The sequence below is a fragment of the Amphiprion ocellaris genome, chromosome 8 (assembly GCF_022539595.1).
Source record: "Amphiprion ocellaris isolate individual 3 ecotype Okinawa chromosome 8, ASM2253959v1, whole genome shotgun sequence".
Taxonomy (NCBI): Eukaryota; Metazoa; Chordata; class Actinopteri; family Pomacentridae; genus Amphiprion; species Amphiprion ocellaris.
This window is the reverse complement of record NC_072773.1, coordinates 26,789,933-26,817,374: the sequence shown is the minus strand read 5'-3', so window position 1 is coordinate 26,817,374 and position 27,442 is coordinate 26,789,933. Positions and strand designations below refer to the sequence as shown.

The window sequence follows — 27,442 nt, the reverse complement described above, 5'->3', positions numbered from 1 at the left end:
TGTGGGTGAATAATTTGTCAGAGTCCATATTAGGACCAGACAGAGCAATGAAGCAGAGCAGAGATGTAAAGATGTTGCACACACCAACGATTACCACAGCACAAACACAGGCATTTGTATTCAGATGTTTCTCCTGAAAGAATATTCTTGTTTTTCCCATTGCCTAAGGTCCAATAGCATGCAGATTTCACCACTGTTTTTATTGATATTTCATATTTTTCCAGAGAAAAAAATACAGTTATAATGCAGGCTGTAAAGAACACGGCAGGGAAAACAAAGCAGCGTCCAGTGCACTTTGCAGTTGAGAAAAATCAATACAGCCAGCTGTAATGTGAGATCCTGTGGATTTAAAGCAATGCATTTGATAACACTTAGTCATAAACCTACAGGCTATGTTTTATTCTTACCTTGAGTTGAGTTTCTGTCACACCTGAAGAAAGAACACAGCACAGTCACGTTGATCAAGGTAGTTCTGCTGAACTGTATTGTTCTCTGCAGGGCCTCGCTTTGTGTGAAGCGTAAGTCAAAAGAAGCTTTACACAAAGACTTGAAGAGATACAGTATCTGCACAAAATAACTCTCACGAGTGACAGCATAAAAGCTCGACTGTCATGCCGCCTTGAAAGCCAAGATCCTTAAGTCAGTGGGCTCCATTTGTGACATGTGTTTGTACCAGCACACCTTTACACTACATAGATGCCTCTCCTCTCCTCAGTACAGACTCTTCTCTGATGAGGCTTTGAGAGCTATTTGGTGTTGGGAAACGATTATTTCTTTGAAACACCAGTGGAGTTGAAATAGCAGTCTGTTTACCAGATGGAAAGATGGAGGTCGGTCAGGTTCCCTTTGTGAGCTATCCACACTTTCCTCCCACGCCTCGGCTTTACTCTACTGTGTGGCTGTCCTGGTCAAATATCTGACTTATGAGTCATACCTAGCCTCTATACCCATGGAGAAACATGCTGGTTGTCTTAAAATATACTCTGGCAGGGCAGCCATGCAAGAGCTCAGGCCCGGCACTGAGCTCTGGAGCCACCCAGGGGACTGGCATGGAGTGAGCGGGAGAGACAGAGGGTAAGGGAACCGACTGGGAAAAGGAGTAGTGGGCGGAAAGAAGGAGACGGTGGAAGGTCGTGTTAGATAAAGGATTATAAAAGCCTAACTTTCTGTCATGTAACACTAAGGCTAGTTCAGCGGTGTGGGCAACTCTAAAAGGGTGGTGTTGGTGATTTCTGGACCAAAAAGCTGCAGCTACAATGAACATTCAGTCTGGTTAAAGACTGTTAAAGTAAGGTCCTTGCAGAAAAACTGCCTGGAAAATGGCAGAGAGATGTAGCAGGAGAGTGATATGAGCTTGGCCTTGGTGAGGAGAGAAGTAGGAGCTCAGTGGAGGAGGGATTGCAAAGAAGTAACCTGCCTTCTACAACACACATCTATTAAGGTCTGATTTTGTTCAGCAGTTACAATGTGGAGGAAATAGAACTGCTGCCCGGGTTACATTCATGACTTACTAAGAGACATACAGCTGTCTTAGGGAGGAATTTGGAGGTGGAAGGGTGGGTGTACAAAGCATCTGGCTTTTACACTGGAGACTGGACTGCAGACAAGATGGCTGACCTCAGCAATAGAGGTCACATGACCTTCGCTGCAGATGTTGCTCTTTCTCGTGGCTCCAGTGGGAAAATGTTAAGTAGCACCACGTAAATTTGGTTTATCCTGTTACTGGGAGAAAAAAAGGATAAATCTGAAGACTTTTAGATGCACTGCATGTTTGGTGAGGAGAGACGATAGCCAAAGCCAAGCATTATTTAATAGAAACTGAGGAATAAGTAATTTTTCTATTATTTTGTTTGGTTAATTGGCTTACACTTTGTAGGACAGTGTGTCCCCGTATTGTGTTAGCTCTTGAGCTGTGGTAACAAATGTGTCTAGCTAATTATAACACCATATTCACAAATTTGATAATAAAAACTCTAAATAATTTATTTTCATTAATAAATAAAGAAATGAATGTCTTTATTTTACAAAGCTGTTAAAATAACAAAAATGTGCAATATTCCCATGTTTTTGTGAATGAGAAGAAACGTTTGGATGTCACTTAAAATACTGGTGATTAAAAAAGGGTATGGAGAGTGTTAAAAAAACAATATGAGGTTCTACTTCCATATTGGAGCTTAATATTCCTGCAGTGACACCACCTAATTTCCATCTAGTTTTTGCAGCCAGGATGTCTAGATTTCAAGCAGCTGCAACAGCATTTATTATTTTTTTTTTTTGCTAAATACAGAAAAACTCAATAGATGCTTCACAGTAGTTCATCGTGGTTCCTATTTGTCTTCTAAATCATAAAGCTGCTGTAATCTGTATTTTAATATTAACAGTGGCTGAAATGCATATGTAAAAGGTGCAGCTAGTAGTGATGAATCCACAGAGATTTATCACCTGAACCTCCATTTCCTCTCAGCTCTATGGAGCATTTCATTATCTTTTCATTTTTTTATTTTATTTTTTAATATCCGGCCCATGACTTAACTATTGTAGTTTGCTTTCATTGTTCTAATTAGCATTGAGCTTTAGCCTCAGCAAGCACATTTTACAAGCAAAAAAAAAATAGGTAAAAATCTACTGTGTACAATCAGCTCAACATCAGACAGCAGACAGACACAGTTACCGACTAACCGGTGAACACTGATAAAGAGGCCAATATTCTTCTCAAGAGCTGGTAGAGACCAAAAGCAGAGCTAAAGATGAAGAGTGAATGTTGGATCTTTGCTCCAGATAAATGTAAATCTTGATCTGCTGGAAATCTAACTTAGCAACTGCTAACATGTTGAACATATGAACTTTGCAAGGTGAAAATATGTTAGTACTGTGTTTGCAGGTTTGTTTTCAATAATTAATGCCACTTTAACCAAACACTTTGTCTCATAAACATTGTCTCATAAACACTGTTGATGACATTCTGGTTGGTACAAATGCATATTGTAATGAAAATCAATAAAATGAGGTGATGATGAACGTTCTGTGCAATGCTATATAAATATACGACTGATAAAGTGTAAAAATGATGATGGATTTATTTGCTAGCATACTATTTGTTGTATGTGAGTGTAATTTTTTGGCGCAACAGCGGAAAAAATGGGGACCAGAGAGACAGCCTGAGGACGGTGAGAAGGGAAAAAGTTGGCTGGCATTCGAACAAATGACTGAGGGCAGATTGTCTCGGCTTGGGGGGAAACTGGCAGCCTGAGGACCTTTCTGGGCAGGGAAGTGTCTGCTGATCATCTGTGTGGGCGTGTCTGCATGCAGACAGATGACAGGGAGCTAGAGACACACAGGGGGATGAGACTCACTTGTCTCCCTCCGACGGGCCTGAAACACACAGAGGGGCGGAGAATGACGGGGCGACGCTGAAAGTCACAGGTTGTGTGAGGGCACAGTGATGAAACGCAGCCTTTCACAAAAGGAGAGTTTGAGTGAGACCGAAAGACACAGATGGGCAGGAAGAGAGGAGGGGGGGAGAAAGTGACAGAGAAAGGGAGGGAAAGCTGTCAGTTTCTCCCTCCGCCCTTCCTCCCTGCCTCCTCGGCTGCGTTGGCACTGCCATGCTCTGGTAAAGAGAGATTACTAAAGCCCAGCCTGAGGTTGCATGTATGGACACAGTCATTACCTCCGCCCCGCTAACAAATGGCACTGCTGTTTGAATACAAACCGATGCCTGTCTGATACCCACCGCTGCCCCCTCCGCTCTGCAACAGAGCTGCTGAGCCTTGATTTAGCAGGAAAGATGTAAAACTTGATAACTGCTCAATATCTTTACAGGCCGGTTTATAGTACTATATTATTTTGTTTATAGAATATCGACCGTTGCAGTTTCACAACACCAGGCAGTGGAGCCACAAATAAATCTTGTGACAAGGGAGGTTTTTTTTCAGTGCAAATATTTATCCTGTTACCTTTGTTGTGTGTGTTGCTTTTAAATTGCTTTCAGAATGGATCCTTGGCCGGTTCATAAGATCATACTTGGAGTCCATGTGTGCGTGTCATTGTGCTGGTGTCATGTGCACAATCTGTGCATTGGCGTCCGGCCACAGACAGCATGGGGTTAGAGTTGGGTCTGTCAGAACCCGCTGTCATTTCCGCCATCACCGCGGAGAATTGCTCCAAACGGCCGAGCTGAGCTGACTGATGTCAAGATATACTTAGAAGCTAATCATGCAGCAAATAGAGGCACAGGGATTCCTGCAACAAGAGCTGCCTGGCCGCCCTTACTCCAGTTAAAACCATTCATGGAAAACATTTCAGCTCTGCCAGTTCGACTACGGCAGCTCGTTTGGAGCCGCGCGTTTGAGAGTTGCTCTTGGATTAATGGACAGAAAACCCAGTCTGGACAACACTGCAGTTGTTTGGTGTCTAATTTTTGACACTGATGGAGTCTGTTCAGTGCAGTGTTTTTGTGGAGAAAAGCTCTGTGTTTGAAAGATGGCCTTTGTTTTTAGCTGGAGTTCTTGTTTAAGAGCCCATTGACTGTCATGTCCCACTGTTTTGTATGGAAGCAGCGTGTCTCTTCATATCTGCAGATTTCCCTCTCCTCAGATGGCAGGGATAGATGGTTGCCATTACCCCGACTGAGAGTTGTGCTGTGCCATATGCTTCGTGTTTTTTCCCCTCAGATGACATTTCTTTTTGTGTGAGGCATACGAGAGAAAAGACGGAGCAAATCAGCAGCTGCATCTGCAAGAATTGCTCTCAGCTCATTGGAATCATCACCTTTGCATTAGCAGAGCAGAACAGTTAAAGCACGAACATTACAGTCTCCCACCTTCATTTAGAGCCGCCTATAGTACTTGTGGGCTGCTGTATGTGGAAACTCAACCCGAAAGGCCACAGTGCTCTAATTAACTTCACCTGGCATTCCCACTAACTGTGAGCGCGTCTAACCTTTACACAACCTCGCTTATTCACCTCTCCTCTTAAACACCCAGGTTGAAACTCTCATTTAACGTCAGTAAGCAGATTACCACCGCTCCCATCCAACCCCCCAGCTCCCGTATCTGTCTTCTTTTTTTTTTTGTCTCGACCGTCTTTAGACATCACCAACAGATTTTTTATTCAGGGCGGCCACAGCACTTTGTGGTGGTAAATCAATAGAACATTGTCCCCTATAACAGACCTCTGTGTTTTCCCTCCATCGATCCTGTCAGCGCAGATACATTCAAGAGCAAGCTAGCGATTACCCTCAGCAATCCTAACTTTGATCTATACTGTAGATGACAGGTGCCAGACATCAGCTTTGGGTAATTGTGCTACTGAAAGGGGGCATTGTTAATCATTGTTTCTTGGCCTGACTTCACCTGCTCATGATCAGCGCATGGTTACTGTAGACGTCACTGGCAGAGAAACACACCTTTTCACCTTGTCGCCGCTTATTGAAACATGAGAATTGCAAACAAGATCAAGTCCTACACAAATTGAAGCAATTTAGATATAATGGCTGGGAGAAAACAATCTTTCGAAGCTTATCATTTGCAGGCAGTAATTTTAAAATGTAGATAAAATATCTGTTCCTGTCGCCTTATTATCTCTAGGTTATCAGGTTCTCTCAAGACATTCAAATCTGCTGCAATTTGCTGCAACAAGAGCTTATTTACTGGATGGATTTGAAAATCAATCATGTAACTCTGAGCAAACGGGAAAGCCAAACTTTGTTGTATATGATTTACAGAGAGTGATAATCTAGTTCAAAAGATTATAATTTGATTCACTTATTTCATACAGAAGGATAAATTGCGAAGTGCCAAAGAGAGAAAAATATAAAGGTGTTGCAATCTAATCACATCAGTCAGTCAGCGTCTCCTCATATCATGAGCAGATTTAATCCTCCACCCCAGCAGCTTGTCAATAAGAACTTTTGTTAGCTGCAGGTCAAAGCGGTCATTAAAAACGGGAATATTTTGTACTGCAGCAAGGTTTATAGTCCTGGGGAGTAAGAAGTGTATAAACTGTATCACCAGGATGCAAGTCTGGGACAAAGTAAAAAGACATTGCCTTCTTAAATGTTTCCCTGCAGCGAAAAGCTCCTGAGAGACAAATGTTCAAGCAGTTCTTTGTCCCAGCTGGGGCGGCGATAGGACGTGATTCAACAAAACTATAACACCTTTTGACTCCACAGAATTACTGCAACAGCTCTGATAAATAGACTGTTATCAAATGGCCCAAGTAGGTGCTTCACTTTTTCAAAAGAACAGTCCTTTTACATCCAAATCACTGTTGCTGTTGCTTTGCTATTACTTTGTTGTACTCCATCTTCAACTGAGTACACTCAGTTGAAGCAGCACTGAAGGGATTGAGCTCGTGATGCAGCAGCACCTGTGAATTTGCTTAATTGCATCACCAATTTGCTGTTTGCTGATTTGTCATTTTTTTTACATTTTCTTTTTTTATTTTGATGACTCGAAACGTATTGAGTTGTCTTGCGCCTGAGCCTGACTCTGCTCCTCAATTTGCCAGCTTTGTGCATTTGACCCCCTTTGAGTTGTGGGTCAAAGCCATAACTCACACTCTGTGAATTGAAGTGATCCCATCAGCCAGCCACTGTGTCCTCATTCCTGTGTTTCCCCAGCGTCCGGCTGCTTTTGATCACTCTAACAGAAATGGATTGCATTCATAGAGTGCTTATATTAGACTGTGTGATAGGGTACTGTGCCGGGTTCAAGAGAAAGTGATGTATGTCCCTGCTTGAGCATTCACCTGTCTAATGGGAGGTGGCCATTTTGAACTCAGACATGCTACCAGGTGCGATTCCAGTTTCACAACCTGAAATATACTGACTGATGAGATATTTAGGACTTTATCAGGCAGCAATGTGAAGAACAAAACACTAGATCCCTTTTTGATGACTGGTTTATTTGTTAGTACAGCTCAGGTTTTGTTAGAAGGATAGACCTTGCTTCCTAATCTTACTTTTCTGAGCTTAGCAACAAAACTAAATGTGTTTTCAGACAGAAAGTGTATCATTTGCTCACATCATTTGGGTCTATTCACCCCAAGCAGAGACTGTACTGTACATAGACTCTGTCCGTGGTACTGTACCAGCTGTACAGACGTTAGCTGTAAGCTAGTTAGCTAACACTGGGCACCATGCCCATAGTGTGGGAGTTTGCCTGTCTCTCTCTCACTCTCCGTTTTCCTTTTAAGCCTCTGGATATGCACAGATTTAAACTCACACGGACACGTCTTTGCATGAATTTGCACCATCCCAGGTGGATTCTTGCCCAATCTTGTCTTTCGAGTGACTTTGAATGGAATCATATTTCCTCTAAAAGTCGCTTCACTTGGTGTCTGAGCACACATCAGTTCTACAGCTGTGCTAGTGGCTGCACGGATGCCATTAGTGTGGTGGTATCTGGTTATGACCAAAGCTCTGGACAAATAACACTTTTGACCTGAAGTGATTACAAGCAATCCACAGGATGGCGCCACCAAATTTCATGACAGTCCATTCAATAACTGTCAAACCATGTCAGTCAAATTGACAAATCCCCGATCTAACCTCACCATGGTACCAGAGGAATCATTGTATCTTAACGATTTACTGTCTGGGACCATAAAAGTGTCTGTAAAATGCCATATCAATCTATATAATAGTTGATACACCACTTTTCAAGATCAGATGTCACAAAGTGCTTCACAATAAAAAAAAAAAAGAAGCAAGTAAGAGACAGAGCCACAGACATTAGATACGAGCTGCACGGATGGCTAAACGCCAACTTCTAGAAGGGTTTAGAGGCAACACCTGCAGACTATTAACAGGTTTCTGAACATTAGGAAAAGCGGCTGTCTTGCATCTTTTTAAAGAGCTTGACTGATAAAACCCATTTTATATCTTTATAAAACACTCCCATTTATCTACATGTCCACTTAATTGTTCAATAATTGTGTAGTGGATACAGATAATTGAGTGTGATTACGCTGCTTTTTTAAAAATGTAAACGTACAGTAGTACACAAGTATTAGTTAACACATTAGATGTTCATTTTAATTCTCCCCCAAAAATCTATTTTGACCTATTCTTGAAATCGGAAACAGTAATATGATACAAAAAAATCGAGGTCAGCTTATTATTTTTAAACAAAAAAAATCACTTGATAGATTTAAGTGAACACAATTAACACCACGTTTAGTGACTGGCCATTTTTGGAACTTGAGTAAAGATTTTGGCATGACAACCACAGAGATTAGCCTTGTAAAGTGACCGTACAATCCAAGAGAAAATAGCAGGGATGTTTCTGGTTTTTACTGAGGTACTGTAATGTGTTACTGTAATACACATTTTTCAGTTTTGTCATATTTAACGTTGCAAACGGGAATAATCATGAATTCCTTGAGTTGTATATCCTATAGGGTATTGGAGACGATTCAAAATCTCCTCAGGAGGTAAGTGTAATAGCACTATAGCACTTAACACTTACCATGCAGCGCTGCTAAAAGCACTTCAAAGACATTTTCTGCTGTAAATCTTCATGAAATATAAAGAGTTGGAGGTGACGTCATTACACGTCGTCCTGGTAACAGACTCAATTGAGGCCGTACAAAATATTGCATTATTTGAGATGATGAACAAGGCTGTTGGAAATATATGAAAAATTGAATGCTTATGTGTTTGGCAAGCTCTTATGACACACTGAGCTGCAAAAAAGTTTTCTTTTCATCCAGAGTAACTTTACCTGCTGTTTTTTAAAGGTAATTTTATAGCTTAAAGAAAAAGTTTAGCACCTTATAAAGTATGCCTACAACAAATAATGTGTTAGATAGTGAGCCTCAGAGGTGCTGGTGGGCAGATTTTGTTGCCTTTGGTCAGATCCCGGCCAGCTGTTTTCTATGCTGCTGGAAGTAGCTTTTGTATTTAGCGTTCAGAGACGTGAGAGTGGTATCGATGCTCTCATCTAACTCTTGGCAAGAAAGTGTGTTGCATCGTGCCATTCCTTCAGCCGCATATAGCTGACCCTGGTAAACGCTGTATCGATCATTTGTGGCACGTTGCACTGTGGGATGGAAAGCAAAAAAATACTTTTTCTGTGCCACTGTGGGAATTTTTCAGAGCACTGAGCTCAGGGTAAAAAGTGCATAAATTTCACACTTGGAATACTGAATTGAGAACACTCAAATAAAATGACACACAGTAAATATGCCGCACGGTACGATAAATAGGGAACAATTTTGGACACAGCCATTGGAACATGTGATTTGCCAGAGCAGTCATCGCAGCAGCCACCTATGATGCTGCACCAGAATAGTAACAACACATGAGTAAACCTTCCCCTTCCTCTCCCCGACTGCTCTTCTTCTCTTCCAGATCCCACAGATCAGCTATGCGTCGACGGCCCCGGAGCTGAGTGACGACAGGCGCTATGACTTCTTCTCTCGGGTGGTTCCTCCAGATTCGTTCCAGGCCCAGGCCATGGTGGACATTATCCGAGCCCTGGGCTGGACGTATGTCTCCACCATCGCCTCAGAGGGCAGCTATGGAGAGAAGGGAGTGGAGGCCTTCACACAGCTCTCTAAAGAAGCAGGTAAGGAAAGGTGATCAGTGATGACATCACATTAAATTACTGAAATTAATATTTTTTAAATGTACATTTCTGATTTTAAAATGCACTTGCATTCACCCAGAAGAGGGTTAGTTGAGCATTTCCAATTCATCGTAAAAGTGTTTTGGGTGGATGAATTATTGATCTGTTTGGCAACTTCTGCTGTAGCTCCCCAGTGAGTTGTAGAGTGTTACTGAAAACGTAGACAGAAAACTGCTTGTTGAGAAGAAGATGCATTGTCACAGTAATGAGCAAAGCCTGCACCCATGTCACTACTTTTTAAATGTAGCCATTTAATTTTTTTTGTTATTAAACGCACACCCAGAAGAGGACTGTTATGAATGTCTACTGTGTTCCCTTTGTCAAGAAAGAGGAGAAAAAAATATCTGGCAAGTGCTCATTGGGGAGAGTTTTGTTGTACATTCACAATTTTTTCAGCTTCTCTCAGCTTCATTTTTTAAAACACTACTTGAGTCTGTGTGGCTCTAAAGATTGCAATGATGGTCATTCACTTTGCTCCGGTTGCATGTATGAAACAGCAGGGTTTTAGATACTTGTTTTTAGTCACACAGAAACCATATGATTAAAAAGAGAGAGCTGAACCACCGAATGGTCAAGAAAAGAAGCTATTAGAATCAGTCTTGTTTGTTGGGTCCTGTAATGGCGATTGCTTCAAGTGGTAGTGATCAGTTTTCAGGCTTTTTGGGTTTCGATTTGGGTTTTGGAGAGGTTTAGATGAGGCTCTTGAAGAGTACTTAGAACAGAGACTTGCATTTAGACAAGGTGTTGTGGTTTTGCTTGTAACTGGGCTGAAAATTGTACACACGCTTGACTCGCCAGCTCTTTCCACACTGATGCTGCTGTTGGCATGTAGTTGTGTATGTGACTCAGCAGTCACTGCTGTCACCAGGAGATGCTCAGTTGGTATACAGTGCAATAGGTCAGCTGTCTTTATCAAATCATGTGGTTTACTTTGTCGTGCTTTTAGAGAGTCTGTAGAGGCTTTTGCTGCTGCAGTTTGTCTGCTGGATGAGGACTGCAGTGCAGTATTATAATACACAATGTGATTAAAATAAACATGTTGTGCAAGAAGGTCTTTATACACAAGAAATTGCAATATCTGTGTGCTCAAAACATCAATGCATCTTTGTGCAAAGATTACTTTAATAGGAAAAAAAAACAACCCGCAGATAGAACATCTGTGCTACAATAGCAAGCATTTTGCAGCTTTTCTCCTCCTCCTCAATGGGTCCAAATCCATTACCTGTAAATTTGCAGGGAGTGATTTGCATGTCCTCTTCTAGACAAATGCGCAGAAACCTCTAAAATGAGGCAAGCTAATGATATCCCACAGGCACCGATCAGAAGTCCAGCAAGCATGAATATTTTATCTGTGTGCATTCATGTCCAGTGTGATCACTCATTAAAAGTTTAAGAAGCTGTTTGTGGCTGCATAATTTGCATCGACGGAGAGAAGGGGAGCGCGAGAGAGAGAATGTAGCCTGTGCAGGAACGAAAAAGGAAGAGTCCTGATTTAAGGCGTATTTTGCAAGTTTCATTTCATCTCATCCTGAGATGAACACAGTTTCTTACAGCTGGTGTTCTCAAACACATTTCTACTGATGTTTCTTTTTTTCTCTTGTGCAAAGAGCAGCAAACACAGTGATATTATTATGATTCCCGAGCAGCTACACAAGGGGTATGGAATTATGAGCCATTGTTGTTCGCTCATTCTTTTGCTACTGAGTTTCAATCGCTTTGCAATATTCTGCATTCATATACAAATGGGAATTATTTCTAAAGAAAAGCTTCCAGTACCCAAGGCATCTTATCTTTAATAAACACATTAATTATGTAATAGCATAACTGTATAGTCACAGGATTCTTTCAGAGGCACTGCTTTTGCACCAGAACTGGAATGGATTGAATTGAATAAGCAAAACCTCTTTATGAATATGAAAAGGGAGTGTCTGGAAAATACAGTAAGTGTGTTCTGAGTAAATGTATTTTTTCCAGAACTGCACAACAACATCTCTGGGTGAATGTTGTTGCAGAATCCCTGCAAGTTGATCTGTAAGGCCATGAGACATTTCTCTGTGGCTGCCCTGTTTGGTTGCATTGAAATGTCAGATGCATTAGTAGGATTCTCGCTTCACCACTTCAAGGAGAACCATCTAGCGGACTAATGCAATATGGCTGCCCATTACCCCAAGCTGAGACTAGAGTGATGGTCAGTCTGTATTGATTCTTCAATTTTGTACTCTTCATTATTTTTATTTATTTTTTATTCCACTTTCTCTCCTCTGTTTAGGCACTCTCCCATTGTGCGCCTTCATGCAGGCTCCAGGTGAAGCTGGCAGAGATGAATCTTGTTTGTATTTTTCTGTGTCTGTCTGGACTCAGGCCAGAGCAGTGCAGTTCAGTTTTCCCATCTGATACAAAGGCTTGTATTTGAGGAAAACCTCCCACAAGGTATCACTGTGGAATTGATTGCAGTAAGTTGCCAACACAGCGTGTTCTTAGATAAAGTCGGAGCTGTGAGGGAACAAAAAAAAAAAAAAAAAAAAAACCTGCTTGTAAAGTATAGGAGACATATTTAGCAGTAGAAGGAGACTTGGGAAGATCATGCATCTGTAAACACAGTGAAATATAACAAGATACTTCTACATGACCCCTCAACATTGAGAAGTCCCAGCAGTGGAAAAGCAGGCGGGATGTGGAAGGGCACACGGATGCAGAATGTGAATGTCAGCTGCATGTCGGCCTATTTTGATGTGCTCCCACGTGTTCATGCGGAGAGACTGGAAGGAACAGGTCTGCCTTTTGACTGTGGAGGTGATAAATATAATTGCAGCATTATGGATCCCCTGGAGGTTCAGGTTTGGAGGGTGTTGAGTGGGCGGGTGGGGCGTTGAATCCATCAAGAGCCTCTAATTTAAAGGGATTTGTATTTCACCAAGCAAAATGACAAAGCTGGAGTCCTTGCCCTGCAGTGCATTTTGAAAACCGAGGGCATTGAGGATGAATAATTGAAGCAGTTAATGCAGTGCATGACCTATGGCACTCAGACAGATAAGTGGAGAACTTCCAAGGGCCTGATGAATTTAGCCATCATGATCATTAAGCTGTCTTTGACGTATTAATCAAATGTGGAGCAGAGGTTAGTGGTTCATGGTGCATATAGTTTTGATATTATGCTGTAGGATCATAGGTAAATGATAAGGTGCAGCTTTCACAAACCAGCGCATCTCACATCAACTGGAGCGAGAAATTCGACATTATGACTGTCGAGATGTGTTTCAGAAAAACCTCCTCACTTTCTTGACTGTAAAGAAAGAACCGTATAACTACACTGTCTCATTCCTGCATTGGACTTCAGTAAGTTTGAATAAAACTCTTTCTTCTCCTGAAGCTCGACATTTATCCTGCCTCACATCACACAAGACACACCTGCTGCTCTCCTTTAAATCTACTGTTTGACTCAAGGACTCTTTTAAGTCCATACTGCTTTCAGTGACAGGTGAAGGCGGTCGGACCCACTGTGCAGTACTCTGGATACTACTGATATAACACTCATGCCTGCATCCCAGACTAACTGACTGACCGTCAGACTGACTGACAGATGAGGTTTTCTGAAAGGCACTCAATAATTTAGCCACTATTGCACTACTGTCAGTCCACAGGCTTTGGGGCAGTTTTAAGTGCTGGTGCTCCCTCTCTATCTCTGAAGATGGGATCTGCTCCAAAGGCTTCTTATCTTCATCAGTGGCTCCTGTGGTTTCTGTCTGTATTATTGACTATTGTGACCTATAATACGTCTCTGTTCAAGACTGTTAAACCATCATAAATCTTCACACAGGCCCACAGGGTTTTTTTGTCATAATGGAGATAATGCATTTTCATGAGACATACATTCTCAGTGGACAAAAAAAAAGAGCTTCATTCTTTTTCTTTTTTTTCCCCTAATGTGTGTGTGATACTGTAGCTACCTGCAGACATGCTGCCCCTGGAACTGGAAAGGTGCTAATATGAATTCATGAGAATCAGTTGCTACGTAGTGCTAGAGTTTCCTGGAAGAGAAACCTGGAAGTGCAATGTCAAACTGTAGGCGCTCTGGCTTAAATTATCTGAAATCTCTGTGCTGAAACAGAGCTTTATTGTCGTTCCTTGGAGACCTACAGCGCTGGCTGCTCTGCACAAATGACACCGTGCACGTTTCACTTTAACAGGATACTACAAACCCTTAAGCAACTTGGCCATTGGCAGGATCTCCATTTTTATGTGTAGTCCACTTAGGGCGGATAACAGCAGCCATCCCAGAGGTCTTTTGGCACAGACTGGATGTTTTCTCGCATTAAGCAAAAAAAATCCCCAGTCTTTCTTGCTTATACTAGAAAAATGGATAGTTAAGAGGAGGTTCAGCTGTTGTCATTTTGCCCTCTTCTGCCTTTAGAAATACCACAGTAAACAGTGACTGGAGATGTGTGATCTGCCAGCTAAAAGCTGTTTATATCAAAGTAATGAGCCTGAGGAGAGTGGCAATTAGGAGATTCCTTCCGTTTCTCTGTCTTCGCAGGGAAACTCAAACTGAAAGGTTATTGGGTAGACTATTAAAATGCTTGAGTGGGAGAAATTTTAATTGGTTTGTGTAGAGCTTTGCTGTTGACTCGGGACACAGGCGCCTGCTTCAGTCTAGGCCTACAGTAGTTAGGATGTTCTCTCGCACAGGTGATCATATTATCTTTTTATCCAAAGTGCTTAAAAAGGTTAGCTTGTCCTCCACACCTGTAATTACCACACCGGAGTGGAGCGAAGCCGGGGTTTCTCTTCATTACTTTTTCATGAAAAGGAGAAGTTTGCTTCTCGACCCAATAATGAGCTGTTGAACATCACAATTGAAGAAAACAGTGTTTAGTAACCTGCTTGAAAGTCAGTTGCGATAATATGCTGTGCCATATCCAGTATCCAGCAACCATTTAGTAGCTCTCGAAAGCAATCAGCGCGCTTCATCCTGTACAAACTCATCAATGCCGACCTGTCTGAGAATGATTTATTGTCACTATTAATATCCTTTTTGTTTGCTGTTGCCAGCTGTGCTATTTGATTGGTTCGGCTTCCAATAACGGACGTTTGATAATGACTTTAAATGAAAATTCAATGGCACGCAGTTGGATATTCTTAAATCTATAATATGGAATACGAAGCTTTATGTCCCAGTTGGCGTAGATTATTGGATTTATCACAGCAGATATGTTTATAGCTCTCTCACACTGTGAAGTGAGGCTTATGCTCAGTCAGAGGGTGCAGTTTGAGCGTTATGTTGCACGCTGTTGTGGTTTTGCACTTCACTGGCAAAATGTAAATGTATACACTGTACAACCATCATCATTTAGATTGTATAGGAAGCATGACAGCTTCAAAATCTCCTCTATTGTGTTCAGATGTTGTTGTTTTTTTTTTCAATTTCCATATGGGTGAGATTTCCATAGCAAAAAAAACAGCAGCTATTGTTACCTCAGGCTTTTTTCTCTCTGTGTGTGTGTGAGAGTGAGCGAATGACTGAGACTGAGATCATCCCAAAGGACTTATCATTTCTTTCTCCTGTCCCATTAAAAAGGTGGAATCTGCATCGCCCAGTCTTTGAAAATTCCACACAACCCCAAGCTGGAGGATTACGACAAAACAGTCCAACAACTGATGGAAACGTCCAACTCGCGGGCAGTCATCATCTTCGCCAGTGAAGAAGACATACGGTGAGGGGAGCAGCGCTTTCTGGCTTCATCCATGTGGTTCAGGCAACGTTGATGAGTTGCCATGTTGAGGTCTTTAATCTCTGAGCAGCAGCTCCTGAAGATAGGCTACAGGCACAGCTTTACACTGTGCACAGGCTACACAAACACACCTATAACAACACAAACACAAGCATGCCTCGAAGGAGAAGCGGGAATACAGATTGGAACAAAGCAACAGAGATATTGTTTCATTTACAATACCCCACTGGTAATGTTTATGTAAAGAAACACCGAATCAAACATTTAGCAGCTGTAAATTCAGAGCGAGGAATCCAGAAGCAGATGTAGAAGAGAAACGTAACAGATCAGACACATGGTGACAAATATTTGTTTTCTTTAAATAACAGATGAAAACATAGCATCTTTACTTAACACAAAACACACACCACAAAACAGCAATAGTTCCCCTTCTTTTCCTCTCAACTCTAATGAGATGAGCCGAAGAACTGTACATGAGAGGGCTATAATGTCCAAACAACTCCTTAAAGCTAGCTGTGCCTCTGTGTAATAGATATTAGATTGCACACACCTCTTGTGCTTTCTCCCTAATAAACACGTGGATGCCCTTGCAGGGGAGTTCTCAATGCCACCAAGAGGGCCAATCAGGTGGGTCATTTCCTGTGGATTGGATCTGACAGCTGGGGGGCCAAGAGCAGCCCGATCCACCAGCTCGAGGATGTAGCAGTGGGAGCAGTCACTATTCTGCCCAAACGCTCCTCCATTAAAGGTATACGCACAACAGGCAAGCACACACACACATTCACACAGCAAGATCCACCTCCTGTTACTCGGCTTCATTCTTACTTATTGTTTTAGACTTTGGGAGGTTTTTTGTGCTTATTTGTTTGTCTGTTCCACAATTAGAGACTTTAAAAACAGAAAAAAGAATAACACAAATCAAAATTTCTGTGTAAAACAATCTGTAATCAGTGTTTTTTGGGTCACTTGAAGCAGTGAAACATGCTGATTACTCAACAGCACTATCATCATCTTTGGGTTGACGAGGAAAACTTATTTGCAGACAAGTTTTCTGTTTCCACTCATACATGTAGCTGTTATGAAGAGACATTAGTGTTTATTTGAAGGCAACAGGAAAAAAATTAAGTCCAACATTAACTTTCTTAAATACGCAATATTTGGTCAAACAGACATTTGAGTTACTGTCAGAAAAAAATAGAATAAATATATGTGTATTGATTTAACACTTGGGGCTGGCATAGATATGCAATTAATTCGATTTTTTTCCTCTTTTTTTCATATCTTTAGGCGCTAGTGTTATAGGCTTCATTGACTTTGTCTGCTGGTGGATCCTTGATTGATAGCAGACGTTTGGTTTAAAAGCATTCTGTGATGAAAACAGATCAGTCATAAAAATAATACTGAAAAGGTTAATTCTGTAAAAACTAAAATAAAAAAATTGAGCTTGAAAATCTTAAAATTGCTCCACAGAGGTGACAGGAACTGTAGAGTTGAGTCTTAATTCTCTGTGGGTTCATCATTCTGAGTGACACCTGTCGCATTAAACTGGCATTTTATTCATTGCTAATATGAACATTTGATTGGCACAGCCTTAAAAACACATTGTACAAAGGCTTAAAGAAGGGGTACACTCTAGAAAACACCTTGCATAGATATCTTGTACAAAAACCTGTGATTTTCAGTACATTTCAACCATGATGGCATATTTTTATTTACCTTTTTGGTCCCGCTCCACCTCCCCTCTGCCTGTATTTCTACATCAGTAGGCAATTTCCAGCATTGCTCCGAATGACTTTTGACAGTCCTCAGAGAACCTGTGTGACCTTGTTGTTGCATTTGGCTGTGGGTTATACAGTACATGACTAGACTAAAGTCAGTTTGGATACATTGACTGTTTTTTTAATCAAGCACTGAAACCAGGATACATTTCACCTTTTGTATTCATCAAAGACATATGTATCTAGCCATTGGTTTTGCTTGCTTTGAAAGTGAGAAATCGTAAGTTGCTGAATTGTTACTGAAAGTGAGACTGAATAATAGGTGTAAGGAAAAGCTTTTATGTTTTTGGTCAATGTGTCCTTAATCTCCAAATGACATTATTACCAACACTTTGTCTTTAAAACTGTAGCTTAAAGAAACCTACGAGATAAAGGATGTGAATGAGGAAATGACACAACCGCATTTGTTAGACCACACAAAAAAAATCAGCGCCAGAAATATTCTCAGCATCTATTTTAAGTTCTGTCCACCATTGCAGTCCTAATAACCACTAATCATTACAATCTGAGTTTTATGAAGCTTTCCTTAATTAGGAGAGGTCTAGCTGGGACAAATGTACACTCTGGAGGCAGCGAGAATATTATTAATCCACCATGCATCATTGATGGTCTTTTGAAAAGAAAATGAGCTGAGTCATTCTGCTCTGATTATCACCTTTACCCAAAACTCAGCCGATATGAGTGGATAACAGAGCTGAGACGCAGTGACATTAAAATGTGAAATTCAGATTATCCTCCTGTCATAGAACTGTGTGTTCTGGGAAGAAAAGGCAAGAAAAAAGCAGCACGCCATGAATCTCACAGTGAAGTATTGTCCCCGCTCAGTTTGCTGACCCACATTGGGTGGTAAAGTTGCAGAAAAAAAGAGAAGAAGGCTTTTTTTTTATTTCTTCCACTTTTTGTTGCAGCAGGTTATTTCTCATCAAGCTAATGCTTCATACACGCCCTGCTGGACGGAGTGTTAAGTTAATACATCACTCCTTCAATCCATCTCTGTTCTAATGGCTTTTATGAAGTGAAGAAAACCCGTTCGCCACTTACAGGAGCTCACAGCCTGCGGCAACAGGCTACGTCCCCACTTACAATCCCTGCGTTATTTATTATGCATCCTGTTTTTTAATTAATTAAATTTCCTAGATGAAAGAAGTGATTAAAGCTCCATGGGGCTTGAGAGGAAGAGGAACCACCATGGTCAAATTTTGATGAAGTAGTGTTTGCTGGTGCGCTTCCAGCACCTAGCGGCCAGCAGCACACCACCTCCACCTCTACTTTCCCCTTCATTTCCTCCAGGTCTCAACTGGTTCATAATTGGTCCGGAACTTCATTCTCCTCTTTCCTCTTTTCGTCCTCTATGCCAGGGTTTGATGAATACTTTACCGCACTCACCCTCGAGAACAATCGCAGGAACGTGTGGTTTGCTGAGTTTTGGGAAGAAAACTTTGACTGCAGGCTGCTCAGTGCCTCCAAGAGAGAGGATACCAGTCGCAAATGCACAGGTACGTGGGTTTTGACATGAACCAATTAGGAATATTCCTGTATTACAGTAAGAGGTGATGTAAATATTCACTCTGCTGTGGCAGGTCGATGTGAACTTGACCTTTTGTTCGCATTAGAAGCTGCAGGAAGACTGTCGGGGTTTAATTCAACCCCTCTTGTCTGCAGCTCAGCCAGAAAGTCTAACGCCAGGTGTTTCTACCCAGCGGGTGCAGGACAAGCAGAGTTTATTATTAGAATAACAATGCGCCACATGTCTTAGTCATACTACAGTTATAGACCGTCTGCTCCTGTGGCTAATGTCCTGTAACTATTAAATCCCATTTTCCCTCTATTCCCCCTTAACCCAGTCACCTTGACAGCTGAGCACACTATCTGCAGAGTATCATTCAGTTAGGCTGGAAATTACAAGGGAAAATCACAGCAAAAGCTAAGTATACACTGTTCATGCCCTTATTCTGCTTTAGTAGCATCTTTGTTGCGGTATTAATGATAGTGTTGTTTCCAACAGTGATGATTTCTCATTATCTAAACTCTCCCTGCCAACAGTGTGACAGGCATTGCGCTGCATTTATTATCTACGTGGATGATGCCTGTGATGTGGGATGCTGTATTAATCTTTCTTGCATACGTGATGACGGTAATAGCAGTGTGACACAAATTACTGTTTGCTAGAAGATTTTGTTTCCTTTATGATCTCCTGTATGCCGTCTTTTATCATGCGTCAAAGACAGAAGACGTTCCTCCACTTAGTGAGCCCCACAAACCCGCTGTAAAATGACTGTAAAACGCCTTTTATCTTCTCTTCAATTCCACAGAAGATGACTGTACAAATGTCTCCGTATTGTCTCTTTTTAAAACCTGGAGCCGAGCTGATATTTATGAATATTAAACGCTAACAGGAGGCTTTTGCATTCAGAGGCTGTCCATAGAGCGCCGTATGCAGAGCTCAGAAAATCAGAAAGATTATGTGTGGGCTAAAATGTATGTTGGGTTCTGAGAAATGGGCTGAAATGTCACTGTAGATTGCTTTTTAGCTCCTTCAGTTTATGGAAGCTTCCCCCCATTCTTCTACATGTCCTATTACCATCATCCAGCTCTCCTGTGAACAGCTATCAGTGAGGAGAAAATCATCTTTTAGTGTTTTCTTGATGGTGCATTTTTGTTAAGCGGGAGCCTGAATATTATAATTGTGTAGACAATGATTATGTTTGTGAGAATGATGATGATTATTATTATTATTATTATTATTATTATTATTAAAAGTAATATTTTTGTTGTTATCATTTTCATTCGCTCTTTGAAATGCAGCTTTACCCAACAGGAGCATAAAATAGCGGATTCGGTTTGCGAGAAAAACAAAAATCCAGCAGGGGTTGTACATTATGTATTCAAGCGGTGCATCAGCAGAACGAGGCAAAACCTTTGCATCAGCCCGTAGTGAAAGGGCAGTAGACGGGGAAGAAGATATAAAAGAGCAGGGAGCCACTGTAGGAGAGTGTGTTACAAAAGTTCATGGTGATGTTCATCACCTTTCAGATGGGACAAATGAGGTCCATTGTTAGCAGCCTATTACTTTATAATACGCCGCAGTAATTCAATCTGACTCTACCGTATTTGTCATGAACACTATGTCTCACGGCTCAGCTTGATATTTTCCACTCAGGAATTAAATGTGTCTTCTTATTTCCTATGCCACATTGTCGCTTTAGGTGTAATTCCTTCGAACTCAAAACTGAACTAACAGTGGCAAACGGTAAAAAGAGGAATAAAAAGACGCAGGCAGAGCTGAGGGAATGTAAAGTCTAATGGCTCATGATGCACTTGGCTGTTAGTCCTCTTCTTACTTTCTCTTCCCTCAGGCCAGGAGCGCATTGGGATCGACTCCAAATACGAGCAGGAAGGGAAGGTGCAGTTTGTGATTGACGCGGTGTACGCCATGGCCCACGCTCTGCACAACATGCAGCGAGACCTCTGTCCCGATCATCCTGGCGTCTGTCCACAGATGGAGGCTGCAGAAGGAAAGGTTCTGCTGAGGTACATACGTAACACCAGCTTCAACGGTGAGTGACACTTTGAAAAAGTTTACACATCAGATGTTTGCAGGTGGTGCGGATTAAAACAAAACACAAAAAGCAAACCCCACTATGTTATTACTTTAGAGTGTTGGAAGGCAATTAGACCATATGCACATTATAGAAACCAAGCAAAAACAAAATTACCAGCTACTGAGCACCACTGCAGCTCTCATTTAACAGCATGAAATGCATTTTGTCCAGTACATTTCGAGCTCTAATATGGAGACAGAAGATAATCGAACACAGTAGAACTGAACAAAATACACCATTAACAATCGTTATGCAGTAAAACAATGCTGTCAAGTTTTCTTGACTTGACTTAAATGAGCCTGCTATTCTGGTAACTTAATTAATCTCATAACTAAATTAGTTAATGTGTTTTCTTGCTGAGAGTTAGATGAGAGGAATGGTGCCACTCCCAAATCTGTACCATTTTGCCAGGAGCCAGTTAGCTTAGCTTAGCATAAAAACTGGATTTGTCACAAAAAGGCAACGACACCACCTGCAGCTCACAAGTTAATTTTGTTTAATCTGTCTAAAACCCCACATGTAATAATGACAAGCCCCAGTTTTGTGAATTACTTTTTTGCCAGGAGCGATGAGTTTGTGAAGTCACAGGTCGTTGCCTGGCAACTGCCGGTGGCCAATGAATCCTCTGTACTTCGTGCCTGTAAACCGGTGAACACTTAGGTCATAGAACAAATTAAACAAATGAGATAGAAAGTGTTAATTAATTAGTTTTAGATGTGCTGGTAGAAATTGGCCAGAGCCAAACAAGTTATGTCCAATGTTGTTTATTTGAAGCTAAGCTAATTGTCTCCTGGCTCCAGCTACATCTTATCCGGACAGACATCAGAGTGATATCATGTGACTATCTCGTGGCAATAATACAAGTAGGCATATTTCTAAAAATGTCAAACTACACCTTTAACTACAACTATACCCTGGAGGATCATAGCTTCTGTGTCCACATCATGTAATTTAGAGAAAAAGAATGGACATGAAAGCCAGATTCATTTTAGACTATAAAAAATTGACAAATATGTAAGTAATAAATACACACCACCTCCTCTGTTTTATGAGTAATATGCAGTCACCTGTGGGCAAGCTACAATTTAAATTTACATTCAGTATCATTCATAACTCAAAGCAGCACATTTCCTGGATCTGTGTAATACTTTGGATAAATATGATATTTGATGGACCTGCCTGCACTTCAACCACTACATTATTCAGCCCTGTGCAGAAAGTGGAAGATACTTAACAATTAATGGCAAATAGCTATTAATGACAACCGCTCTAAAATGCAGGAGAGAGCGGAAGAAGGGAGCCAGCTGGGAAATGAATTTAAAACAAGAGAAACCTTTGTCATTACAAATACACTGGCGTGTACGTCAGCCAGTGATCATTAGAGGCTCTTTTGAAGTACATTATGTATTCATAAAATGCTCCAGATAGGATTCAGCTCGCCATTAGATAATAAGGATTCAGGCGTCAATATAATCTTCTCACCAAACTCCTCCACTTTTAGAGGATTACCCCTGCTCATCGTGTCTTCGTAAGTATTAAAGAACACCCTTCTGGTTAAAAATTTTATATGCTGGAAGACAGCCTGAGCGTTTCTGCCTTGAAACTGTAGTGTGACAATGAAAAACCCAAAAACTTGCGTCCGGACTTGTAGGGTTTCATATGTAACTATTCACAACTATAGCAATCCTGTGACTTTGATTTACAGAGCAGAGTCACAGGTGAGCTGGTGTGCATGAGCTGCAGCAAATAGTCGTTGGGGGTGAAGAGATGAGGACCTACATATTTGCCGTGTTGTGTTACATCTGAGCCATTTATTATAAATAAGATTTAATGGAATATGGGGGAAATTCGTACGTGTATGTACTTTACTGGGACAGGCATATTGTACTAATAATTAATTTAAGTGTGCTCTGTATTATTTCATTTCCTTATTTATTATTCAGCTTATGTTACTGCATATTTTCAACACAAAACTGCATGCAATATAAAAACCCAGTGTAATAAATCTACCCACATTCCATTACTACAAAGGAGCAAGGGGGGGATGAGAAAATGCCACCTTCCCTGGTTAAAAGAATAAATGACACAGCAGCTAGTTTTGCCACAAAGTAATGAGAAAAAAAACTTTTAAAAGGATTTTGTCATTTAAATGCATCCATTAAAAAATAGCAAAATGCTGGCAACAGTGATAAAGCCATGCTGTTTTATTCTGAACTTGCAGCACATCTTTCGTGGCATTATTAATTCACATGGTGTAACTTTGTGAACAATTAAATTTCTAGTGTGATAATCAGACTAAATTTCCATTTCATTGCATTCATTATTCAGTCGAAGAGCCCGTTGTTCGTGTTAGCTGCTTTCTATTTGAGTCGGGTTGTTTGTTCAGAAAAGTGACATATCCATCCCATCGCTGTCATTTCCAGTCAAAGCAGACGCTGTGGGAGCGAGGGAAGAGTTAACAGTTTTCACAACAATCGAATAATTATGCAGATTTAAAAGCCATCATTTAAGTTGTCATACAACAGGCCACACAGTGTGTTGATCTTTTCCATGCTGTTCGTGGCAATTTTTCTATTTTTCCTTCAATTAAACTAGTTTTCTCGCTCGGGAAGACACAACCTCATTCTTAATCGTGAATAAAAAGCTCTGATTTGCTGTTTATTTTATTTTTTTCTCATCCAAACATCAGACCTATTTGGGGTGCTGAAAATCAGAAAAAGATCAGAGACACGGCTGTGATTCAAAGGTTTGGAACTAGCCTTTGAAATTTCAACCAGGCATTAAGGATAAGGTCGGCAATATATTTTTGTTACTGTCAATAAATCCAATGACAAGACCAAATGTCTTAATCCATCTCTCTCTGACTTCCCCAAGCTCGTATGTTCTTACAGAATATATATATGTATATATATATTGAGAAGTAATTCAAAAATATTCCATGTTTTTCTTCAAGTAATGTAACAGCTGGATACTTGTTTTTAAGCAAATGCTGCTCAAGCTGGATAAATAGTGTAGTTGCTGGATACTAATGTGTGCTGCAGATTAATGCACGTTTGGCATGCTGGTGAATATTTAAAGCAGCAGGCTCTTGTACAAGGTTCATCATAATGAATGCAACATATTTAGCACAATAAAAATAGCTTTTGAACAACAGAGGAAGGAAATATTGTATTTAACAGTACTGAATTGCTGATTTCACACAATATTTACTGACATCAAGTCGACATTGGTTTGTTTCTTCAACTGGGTTTTTGACAATTAAGCAAACAATACCACTAACTAAAACTATCTTGATCCATCCAAACTGTGTTCTGGTAATATACGTATTTGATGTTTTGTTGTTGCCAGTTCAGTGCAAGCAATGCAAGAGTAAAGTACTTTGTGCACTTATTTATATATAAGAAAGTGTGAAAGCAAACTTCTGTCGGTGAGCTAAAGGCTAAAGAGCAGCCTGTCTTTCTCCAACACTGTCGCTATGGCAGCAGTGCAGAGTTCCAGCAGGCAAGAAGCCCTCTGATTTTAAGGTGGAACTAAAGCAACAGAATGTATGCAGTCGCCTGTGTGGTGCAAATATTTCAAGCGGACCTTAACTAAGTGCAGATTCATGCATTGGATTGAGAATCTGCTGTCCAGTCCCAGTAACCATCTGGGCTTGTGCTGACTTTCCTGGATTTTCAGCCTCCGAAAAACATTTCTCTCAGAGTGTCAGTGACGCTAAAGAAGTTTCCTTTTCACCTGAGCCAAGAATAAGATCTCCACTTTTTCTATCTCCTCTACCTCTTCCCATCTTGCTATTATATCCTCAAACCTTTTAACTGGCTTGTTGTGTTGCTGCTCCGTCAGGCATATCTCCCTGCCCCTTATTGCATTTAGACTGAAACCACGCACATTATCCTGTGTATGTGCCACTGCTAATGTATGTTTGAGAGTGAAGGAGTGTAAGCCTCCTTTGTTGATCTCCCTACTGTGCTGGAGTCACAGAGCTGAAGAGTGAGAGGCAGAAAAAAAAGAGGAGAGAATAATGATGCGAGAGAAACACAGCAGTGGATCCCTAGTCCACCCACACTGCTCAGCACAGCACAGCAGCAGTGCACTTTTGTCATGTCTTAGTTCAGAGCCACATGCAAATGCATAAATCTTTCATCTTAGACAGTGCTCTCACTAAGGAGTCTACACAGACCATTGTGTTCCCTTGAAAATATCAGGCAATAGAAAATAGAAATGAATTTCTAATGCCTTTTTATCTGCACACGCAGAAACACCACTTAATTATTTGCTCTAAAGCTGAAGAGCGCCAAGTGCCCAATCATTCATGTCACTTTGCTGAATAACTCTGTGTATGTGCATGCTCTATATTCTTGCTGGGGCGTGGAGTAAGAATGGTAGCCCTGTCACAGCTTTTGCTCACAGGAGTCAATACCTTGTCAACATCTTTATACACTGTGTCAACAAGTCTGCTGTCTGTTTGGTGGAAGCAGAAGTGACAGGACGATGACTGCCGCCCACTGAGTTCTAGTTTTTCATATCGACAGTTTTTACTATGGGTTTCACAAGCACCCTCGAATTAATTCTGAACACACGTCCTGCTTCATTTTCTACACTGACACGTGGACACCTATGAATTAATGTTCCAACTCTAAATGGAAACAGCGATGGGTCAAATGGCTCTGGTGGTGCTATTTCTGTATTGTTAATGTGGAATATATATGTGCTGTCACTTTACATAACAGAGGACAGTGAAAAATTTTGTGGCCCTGCATCAACATGGAAATGGCCACTTAAAATCTTGCAAGCTGACATTTGTAATATGCAATGGTGTCACAAAGTCAAACGGGCAAATTTGTGTGCTTATTCACAGTGTTATATGAAAAAAGGCTCTTTACTCTGTTGTCTAAAGTATGCTTTTTGTCTTGCTACCTCTGTCTTTCTTGGTTTACAAGAGACTTTTGGCCTGAAACTTTTGTAAAATGCTCAATGACAAATGTCCTTGGAAAAAAACTGGAGGGAGATGAAATTCCCTCCTGGCTGCAAACTAAGGAGAAGGTGGGTGGCCTTCTATCCAAAAGCCACAAGCTCTGTTCTAGATACAAAAGACAACATGTTCCCAAAGTGTTTTGGACATATGCTCTTGGTCCATTCTCTACACTTTTTATAGCCAGAGCTATTAAAGTACTTAATTCCCATGCCAAGTGTCATCAGACTCCCCCCGTCCCATTTCAAGAATGGTATCTCCATTTGTGCATGTGAACCACTGTATTCAGTGCCAAGGTGAATAGACTTGCAAAATGCAGCAGTTTCTCAGTTTCTGTCAGCACTGTGAAAAATAAATCACCTCATAAACAATGCAGACCTCATGTATAAAATAAAGTACAAACGTTTTTTCCTATTAATGCCATTCAACATTCACTGCTGCGAGAGAGATCTCACATTGACTGACATCTGCATTTACACACTACCTTGGACACACTCATATTATTGAGTGATGTGCACACATGCATATAGTGCAGACGCAACTGACAGGCTTGAGAGCTCACAAAGAAAAAAAATCCCATTAATGCGTAATGTTTCAGGTGTCCACAGTCCTCTCTGGGCTAATTAGTGAAATCTTCTGGGCTCTGCTTGAGACAGGCTGCTACACACTGAGAACAGATGGGGACCGGATGATGCTTGGCTGACCTATTTATCCTTACATCCCCTGTTGTTGACCACTGTGTGATTGAAATGCATTACTTTTAACCTGTGGAGGTGTGCACTCATTTTAAACAACACTCAGCTCCTGGTGTTGGAGTCCACGTGAATTACAGTGCTTTGAATGTGATAATATGTTCCTCCAGAGCCTATTGTGCAGCACTGATGATGCATAGGAAACAGGTGAGAATGTGTTATATTGGTCAGTAGGGAGCTTACTACCCTACTGACCTTTTGGTCTGTGATTATCACGAGGGTTCAAGATAAACTGTACATCATGGTGTTTGGAGGTTAGACCTGGGAGGAACAATGACCTTAAAGGACCTTCATGCGGTCCTTTAAGGTCAATCAGATGCAGGGGTTCATGTTTTTCTCATAGTAGAAGAGATGATGTACCTTGTCACGCCAGCGCCTAATACTTTTTCATTCTGCTGTCGTTTTGCTGCATTTTCTCTCTTGCTCTGTACAGGCAGTGCCGGAACTCCTGTTGTGTTTAACAAGAACGGCGATGCTCCGGGACGCTATGACCTGTTCCAGTTCCAGATGACCAACTCCTCCACTCCAGAGTATAAGGTGGTAGGACAGTGGGTGGAGTCTCTCCAGCTCAAGGTGTGATGATTTACTGATGCTGACAACACAGACAAAAGACATCTGTTTGTATGTCTGTAATTAAGCAGGATATCTGGGTGCAGATGTACTTATTTGAATCTCAAATACAGAGAGGACTCAGATGCAGGTGTCTTCACAGTGAGTCTAATTGACAAAGTTTTGGTGGAGAAAATAAATCTGTTAATGCATTTTTAAGGTCACATGTGGTGGAAATCGATTTTTATTGTGTTTTGTGGTTGTTGTAAGCTTGGAGGTGTAAAGTAAAGCTCTTTAGACTGGAGGATGTTTATCTCTGTCATTCCTCCGTCCCCCCTACAAGGTAACCTCCCAGATTTACAAGCCAGCAAAAATTTTATTTTCTAACTTAGGAACCAAAAGTCATCTACCTAAAACTTTGCATAATT

At 41.0% G+C, this 27,442-nt stretch overlaps 1 protein-coding gene across 1 annotated transcript in view; it reads left to right on the top strand.

The window, feature by feature from the left end:
* Nucleotides 1-27,171, top strand: part of LOC111574196 (metabotropic glutamate receptor 7-like) — a 44,146-nt gene extending 16,975 nt beyond the window's left edge. The window contains exons 2-7 of the mRNA XM_055012730.1: nucleotides 9,356-9,572; nucleotides 15,208-15,343; nucleotides 15,955-16,109; nucleotides 18,498-18,635; nucleotides 20,496-20,696; nucleotides 26,899-27,171. Of these exons, the coding sequence (XP_054868705.1) occupies nucleotides 9,356-9,572; nucleotides 15,208-15,343; nucleotides 15,955-16,109; nucleotides 18,498-18,635; nucleotides 20,496-20,696; nucleotides 26,899-27,044 (993 nt within the window). The 3' untranslated portion in view covers nucleotides 27,045-27,171. The remainder of the gene's footprint in view (nucleotides 1-9,355; nucleotides 9,573-15,207; nucleotides 15,344-15,954; nucleotides 16,110-18,497; nucleotides 18,636-20,495; nucleotides 20,697-26,898) is intronic.
* The last annotated feature ends 271 nt before the right edge of the window (nucleotides 27,172-27,442 follow it).